General features: G+C 48.8%; 1 protein-coding gene across 1 annotated transcript in view; it reads left to right on the top strand.

Annotated features, from left to right (window-relative positions):
• The window catches only part of ST8SIA2 (ST8 alpha-N-acetyl-neuraminide alpha-2,8-sialyltransferase 2), a 17,363-nt gene extending 9,788 nt beyond the window's left edge, over positions 1-7,575 (top strand). The window contains exon 7 of the mRNA XM_010087081.1: positions 6,941-7,575. Within this exon, the coding sequence (XP_010085383.1) occupies positions 6,941-7,226 (286 nt within the window). The 3' untranslated portion in view covers positions 7,227-7,575. The remainder of the gene's footprint in view (positions 1-6,940) is intronic.
• The last annotated feature ends 107 nt before the right edge of the window (positions 7,576-7,682 follow it).

Below are 7,682 nucleotides of genomic sequence, written 5' to 3'. Positions count from 1 at the left end.
AGGATGCCTACTAATTAACAATGTAATTAAAACCACAGCCCCTTCAGAAAGCCAGAACTGATGGGAGCACTTCAGCGCCTAGCCAGTGTGTTGTGGCCTGGCCAAGGAGCCCTGCAGAAGGACCACCCAGGGCTGGGGGGGCAAAGGGCTGTTCTGGGAGAAAGCTGGAGTCAGTGTTAACACATTCCTCAGTGAAGCCTCCTCAGGTTTGGATTTGGATGGATTTAAGAGTGATTCAGGCAGTAGTGAACGGACTGGCAATCCACAAAGCCCCACAGAACATCCCTCTGTGCTACAGTGGGCTGCCATTGCAGAAATGTCCTGTTGTCTCTTGCTGGATAAAGCTACTCCTTTTAATCTGTCCTAAGTTGATATGGAAATCACAAAGTAATAGGGAAGTCTTTTAGCCAAGACACTCTTTTATATATTTTATTTTTTTCAAGGAATAGCACTTTCTACAAAAACGAACGTTATCTCAGCCAACATCAATTCGGCTACAAAAGCTTTGCCTTTTCTCTCCTTCCCCCACTGCCAGTGAAATAGACTGGTGAGTTCTTGACTCCTCCTTGAACTGCAGTATTTATTGTCCTGCTCCACTTTCCCCCAGACCAGAATACATTTCAGTGGCAATTGAGTATTTTTTCCTATAATTTTCTGTGCATTTGGGGCGTTTGTAGAGCGTGCGTTGCTGAGATAAGTAGAAAGCATTTGGTTTTGTTGTCCTTAACAGCATTGTTTGAGACATCAGTTTCCTAGCTGTGAGGGTGCCTTAAATGTTTGCTGATAGCTTTTTTGTGTTGATGATTCTTGATAATCTGTGCAGTAGGACAGAGCCTCCTCTTGTGCTGTTAAACTCCCCATCCCTGTGCCAGGAGGGGAGAGAGCCATCAGCATTTCGATGGAGGAGCTCCAAAGGAAGCCCAGTCGCTACCTAAGGCTGGGGACAAGAGCTGGGCTATGGCAGGGAGCCAGCCCGCGGGGACGGGGACAGTGCCTTGAGTTTTGGGGGGTGCGTGACTCACTTTGGAGTGATTCTGTAAAATGTCTCTTGAGCAATTCATCTGGTGAGCACAGTGCTCGTCTCTTGGCTGGGAAGCAAGCAAGCCCCTTATAAGTCATCTGTTAGTGTCTCCAAAAAGTCTTGTAATCCCTATTGCCAAGCAGCTTTTGTCAGAGAAATAACATGAAATGCAGGAGAAAGCGAGGGAAAATAATTGTATCTGGAGGTTTGACTATGACTCTTTGTAAAGAATTCATGGACACGTTTCAGTTTGCCTTGTATAATCTAGTCTAGTGTTTCTCACTGTGTCCATCACAAGGGTCTCTTGGCAGTAGCCAATTCTAATCCCATAAGATTTTGTTAAGAGCTTCTAGAAAAAAAAAAAAAAGTAAAAAATCAATAAGTCTTCCAGCTAGGTCTCCCATTAGGTTTAACATCCAAATAGCTGTGACAGTTTGTGTGCCCTCTTCACGACAGCAGCCACCTTGCTCCGGGTCCGTAGCTCTGCCACGCGTTGGCAGAAGTGCAGCCTGGTGGGGCATCGAGTGGATTCATTTTTGCCTCAGAGGTCTCCCAGGGTCTTCACACCCAAACAATGTCTGAGCCTTTGCTGATTTTTCAGGATGATGCTTCTCAGGGGCTGCCTTTCCCATCCACCAGCCATGGTGGAAACCCTCCCTGCGTCCCTCCGTGCCATGTGTCCTGATGATGCCATGTGTCCTTTCCAACAGCCTTGCCTTGCTCGTAGCCACGCAGGGCACATGTGTGCAGGTGATTTTCCTAACCTGGTGCTTTGATCCCATCACCCGGCTCTTTTGCATCCCTCCCTGGGCTCCCCTTTTCTCTAACACGTCAAACCCAAGCTGCTGCTTTTTCTTTTCACAGCCCTCCCAGCTCATCTTTTCTCACTCTCTGTCTCAAGATGTGTTCTGCTGTTGATTAGCCACTGTCACCCAGTTGTGAGGTTTCTAAACCTTCCTATTTGACCCTTAAGCTCCCAGGGGCTCTTGTGAAATATCTGCCCCCCTGGTGATTCGTGCCTTAAAGTCCTTCCTCTCTGGTCCCATGGACAGTTTAAGGACAGTGGTCCTGCACTTGGGTGAGGGATGAAGATGACCAAAGTCTGTAAGGGGAAAAAAGTAGCCATTCACAATTGTGTGACCGGAGCAGGGTGTGGGGGACTACGAATGCACCATAAAACCATGTGTGGGATAGATCAGCAGATATCCTATGAATGTGCGAGCAATTATTCTCTCCCCTTCTGCACTTGAGCAAATGAGGCATGTTGTATCCGAGCTGTGGTGTGTCTGCATGGGACCACAAGACAGTTAATTTGTTTTGGTTAATTGGGAAGGAGATTTAGTCTTTTCTTTGTCAAAGAAGGGGAGGGGCACAGGAAGGAAAGGGGAAAGAAATAGGATAATCCTCTTCCCTGTCACTTTCCTCTTCCTCTGTCTGTTTGGAAATGGTTTAACTTGTGGGTGTTGAGTACCGTATGTGTCTGAACAGGCACCACAGAGGTCAAGACCTGGAGGAGAAAAGTTATTTATCAGCGTTGATTTGCTTGCACCAAGTCACTGAAGCCAGACCCAAGCCACACAGTACAGATCCAATCTGGATACAGAGCCTTGATTTGGTGTTTGGGCTTAGCCCAGCATGGGGATAAAGCCCAAATCTGACTCCAGATCCATCTTTCGGAGTCTGTGTTAACATGAATCTGGATGGGGACCTGCCCGTTCCTCCGGGTCCAGCACAGATCTCATCACTGTACGTGGCTCTTCTGGTGGAGGTGACAGAGACTGGATCCATGGATGGAAAAGGTCTGGCAGAAGCTGGGTTGGGGACAGCAGTTCATCTCCATCCACTGTCAGCTGGGATGCATGCTGTGCCCTGCCAGCGCCGGCGGGTCCTGTCCTCACCCGCACCATGGAGAGCGCGGAGCACTGTCGGGGCACTCGCTCTGATTATCTGCAGCTGGTTTTTCATGAGTATTAATGGGAGCAGGATGTGTGTGGCAGACTGATAATATGCTTCTGACAGTCAAGGACTAGCACCTCTACAACAGCTTGTGTTTGTATCACACATTTATGGATAACCTGTTTCAAAAGGGTCTGAAATTGCATTATTTCAGCTGTTTTGATTTGTATCACTAACTAATGCAGCTGATACTGCAGAAACTTGATTTCTTCATTGACCTGGGTTTCTTTTATTCACTTCATCAGGGCGATGGATTTTCTGTTCATTTTATCCTGCAGGTTAACCCTTACCTGGCAGGTGCAGTTTCCTCTGGGGTTTTCTCAGACAAGTCAGGAGGTGATGGGTAAGCACAGATCAGGACCCTGCCCTCGCCAGCGGTCCTCAAACACTGCCTGAAGGGAGGAGTTTTGCACCCAGCGTTTCAGCCCAGGCTCTGGTCCCCAAATTTGGTGATTCTGGGGAGGATGAGTGCTGTCAGCACGATGGGTGTGTGCTCCAGATGTGCCATGTGGAGGCTGCTACCTTCCCTGGCTTGGGTGAGAGCTGCAGCTTCTTGCAGGTAGTATCAGAGTGTTTTGTCTCCTGAAGGATTCCCACGGGTCTTAAGTCCAAATTCAGCACTGGCTTCCTCTGAGTGCACCTAAATTTCTTGGAAACCTTTTAGAAAATTGCTGTTGCTGAGGAGCAACCAGCACCACCTACCAGCTAGGATGGGCCTCTCTGAGCTGCTCTTCTTGAAGCCCCTGTCCTTGGCCACCATCAAGTATTAGTTCAGGTAGGTGCTAGGGCTCGTGTCTAGGCTCCATCCTTACAAAAGATGGCCTTGAAGATCTGATGGCATTTTCCATCTGTCACTATCATGATCCGAAACAAGAGCTGTCTCAGACGATTTTTGCCTGATAGCATCACAGTTCCTGCTCGTAGCTGCATCCCGCCCCGACACCAGCCTCTCTCTATAGCTGCTTACACCCCTGAGGCTTTATTTACAGAAACAGCGCAGCACAGGCTTTTGAAGGAGGTCCACGCTGTGATGAGAACAGCTCTGAGAACGGAGGCATTGGGTTTCAGGGCTGCTCTTTGCTCTTCTCTTTTAATTGCTGTCTCTTTCCATAAAATGTTGCAGTTAATAGTTATGGTGATTGGTGTAGCCAATTTAAAAAATAATTACTGACTGCTTCAAGATTATCTTTCCTCCTAATTAAAATCCCGGACCTCACATATTAAAGGTATGCTGTTGACACAGCATCCCATGTGTGCCCAGACAACCTCATTTGGATTTACAGAATGAATTAGGTTTTATTTCCATCTCCAGCTGTTCTCTTCTGCACCAGGACTGTGGCCGCTGTCTCAGTTGGCCAGTGGTGGGAGAGATAAGAGGAAGATCTTCCTGCATAGCTCCCACACTCCCATCACACACCAGATTAAAAACTATTCCCCAGACCTCACCAGAGGATTTCCCACCTTCACTGTCCAGGAAACAAATTGCAAGTGCTGTGGCATGGTTTGGACATTATATATTACATATGTCGTGTGTGTGGGTGGGCTAGGACAGCCTGGAGTCCATCTCCCCTTCCCAAAGCTGCAGCCAGCAGTGACAATTTATTGACACTGTAGGAGCGAGGTTTGTCGTGCTTCTCGTTTTCCCAGTGCCGTGCCTGCAATAGAAGAGAATACGGGTAAAAGAGCCAGGTTTTTTTATTTTTATTATAGGAATGTGAGTTGTGATTGTTCCCTACCCCAATGTTTTTGGGTGGGTGCTCACTAGCTGCCGGGCTGGTTTCGGCAGGGCTGTTGGTGCAGGCTGTGTTGCAGAGGATGGCGTGCTTCTGGAGAGCGCGTCTGTTTGTGACCCAGGTCATTTTTGTCATTGTTCATAAGCTTAAAACATTGATGAACACCTGAATGTCCTGCACCCTCATGCAAGGGTCGCTCTGTTGTGCTGTCAAGGTCGTGGTACATTCTTACAGTTTTTACAGACTCTCATCAAAACCCAAAAGTTAATATTTTGGGCAGGCCAGGAGGTCACCACTATATTTCTGTGTTTCATCTGGAAAATTGATAAAAGGCAAGTACTAAGGCTAAAGCAGCTGCGAGACAAAGACGGTTGGTTGTATCTTCCCCTAAAGCCAGCCGGTTGTGTGGCTTGACAGTTCTTCCCAGGTAGTTTCCCTGCTGGATGAGGATACCCTAATTCACAGAGTTAAATGGGTGTGATAATCTCCCATTTCTCTCCGCACACCAGGTGTCTAATGTGCTTCCCCGTAAACTCATCAAGGAGGCTGGTTTATGGCCACCTGTGGAAGAAGATTGCCTTGGCACTGTAGCGCGCTTTGCTGTGTTCCCCATAGCACGATCCGTATGGCCGGGCAAGCCCAGAAAACGCTGATGCTGTGCCTCTGAGATACTGGTTCTCAGCAGCTTTCCCCCAGTTTCTTCTCCTTTTTTTTGCTGGATGCCAAGATGAGTTGGGCAAGGAAGACCTCCTCCCCAAAATGTGGTACTTATCCTTTGCTAACGCTGCAGGGTGTGGGACCCCAGTGAACCTGGCCGTGCTCTTCCTGCACACGCCGAGGCAGTCGCTCTGCTTCCAGAATTTGATTCACCAGAAAAGTCAATTTTTCTCTTATCTGGCTGAGAACAAGCGAGTACGTTTTGTGCCGTGGTTGCTGAATTTTAATGGCTTTCCTGAGAAGCTAATTTGCAGGATTAAGGCTCAGCTCTCCCAAGGGCTCCCACTGTCTGAGCACAGGAGCCTGGCAGAAAGTGCAAATGAGGAGCAAGACACTTCCCGTGGCTCCACGTGCGACAGCGGGACCCGGCTCAGGATCCCAAACCTCTGGGTGAGAGCACAGAAATGCCACGCGCTCTGCTTCCCTTCCTCGTGCCTTTTATCCAAAGCACTGCCAGTCACTCACCCAAACCTAGGACCTTTGAAAAATCTACTTAAAATAATCCGAGGGCTTGAACAGGCTATGGCATGAGTGCTGGCATCAGATGTGCTAGGGGAGGAGGGATTGCACCCAGGGGGGACATCTTCTCCTTCCCCCAAACCTTTTGCTTTTGGATTTTGCTCCTCTAACAGCGTTTTTCTGTTGAGCAAAATAAGTTGCTTGTGCAATAAACACTGGGTGCTGGAAACATCTTCTTACAGGATATTGATGCTGCAATAACTTTTAGTGGCAGCCCAAAAATACAACTGCTGATACCGTTTCTGCTCATGGATCACTACAGGGTGCCTCCTTTCCCTGTTCTTTGTGCCATCCCTCATAAAAAGTAACACACTTTTCAGCCGCGAGCACAGGTGACCTCTGTATCACACATTATTTATTGCAGTATGCCGTATTGTGTATCTCATGGGCTGATGTTGCAGAGCGTGGTGAAGTATTTTGGTCCAGGATCACAGCGACAATCAGTGGGTGTAATGGGAACGCAGCGGTGTGTTTCAGCTCTTTCAGCTTGATGACCCTTTATTCCAAGGCAAACGTTTTTACAGCCCTGTTGTGTTTACTGTCAGAGTAAAAATCTTCGTTCATCGATGAAAATCATCAGCTTGTATGGATGAGAGCGTGTCTGCTTTGAGGGGTTTGCTGGAGTCTACTTGACATGTGGATGGTTTGGTCTCTGGTATTGATCTCCTCGGTTGATTGGAAGATAATTGTAGGCTGAAGTGCTGAAGGCCACCGTTGCAAGCAATTTGTTTTTCATAACGCATTGCCAAGGCATGAGATGCTTCAATGCCATAGCAACAAGTGTGAGGTAACTGCCAGACAGAGAGCAGGAGGATGCTTATTCATAAAGCAATCCCTAGAGAGGCTTTTTCTTGGCATGGAGAACTCTTCTGCTAGTCGGAAACCTCTCACTCTGAATTACCAATATATCTCAGTCAGAGGCTGGAGAGAGAAAATGTGCAAGACATGAGCTCCGTGTCCTGGGGGAATAACATTCTTCCCTTTACCCTTGCAGGTACTGGCTAACGAACAAGGTGCACATCAAGCGACCCACCACCGGCCTCCTCATGTACACCTTAGCCACTCGCTTCTGCAACCAGATCTATCTCTACGGCTTCTGGCCCTTTCCCTTAGACCAGAACCAGAACCCAGTCAAGTACCACTACTACGACAGCCTGAAGTACGGCTACACCTCGCAGGCCAGCCCGCACACCATGCCCTTGGAGTTCAAAGCCTTAAAGACGCTGCACCAGCAAGGAGCCTTGAAGCTGACTGTGGGGGAATGCGATGGGGCCACGTAGGGTGGTCCCCGGCCACGTTCCTGCACAGCCACGGGAGGAGGGGGAGGGGGCAGAAAGGACGAGTGGTGCCTGGTGGGGTTGGTTGTCTTTTGTTAATGCGCAGAACAGCGGCACAAATACATATACGTGGTACCTATATATATTGACCTGAGTATTATAACTGTTTGGTGTTCGCCAAGGAAGGGGCAGGAGAGATGCGGGAGCATCTGGCGTTGAGTGGCCTGGGCGAGACCCCTTGCCATGGGCTTGCTGGGCTCGGAAGGGCGTTCAACCTACGTCCAAAAGGTGTGAAGGTAGCCTTGGTTTTTGAGGGTATGTTAGGTGATGGGTAAGCCGTTTGTCGTGACTGGTCCGAGGTTGGTAGTTAGTTTGTTTGGCCAAGGACGCTGATGCTCTGCAGCAAGGCGCATTCTTGGCCCCGTGCTCGTGGCGGGGAGGGGAAGGGGCAGGGAGCGG

The sequence above is a fragment of the Pterocles gutturalis genome, unplaced genomic scaffold (genome assembly GCF_000699245.1).
Source record: "Pterocles gutturalis isolate BGI_N339 unplaced genomic scaffold, ASM69924v1 scaffold42366, whole genome shotgun sequence".
Lineage (NCBI taxonomy): Eukaryota > Metazoa > Chordata > Aves > Pterocliformes > Pteroclidae > Pterocles > Pterocles gutturalis.
The sequence above is the reverse complement of the archived record's forward strand: the minus strand, read 5'-3'. Positions and strand labels throughout refer to the sequence as shown.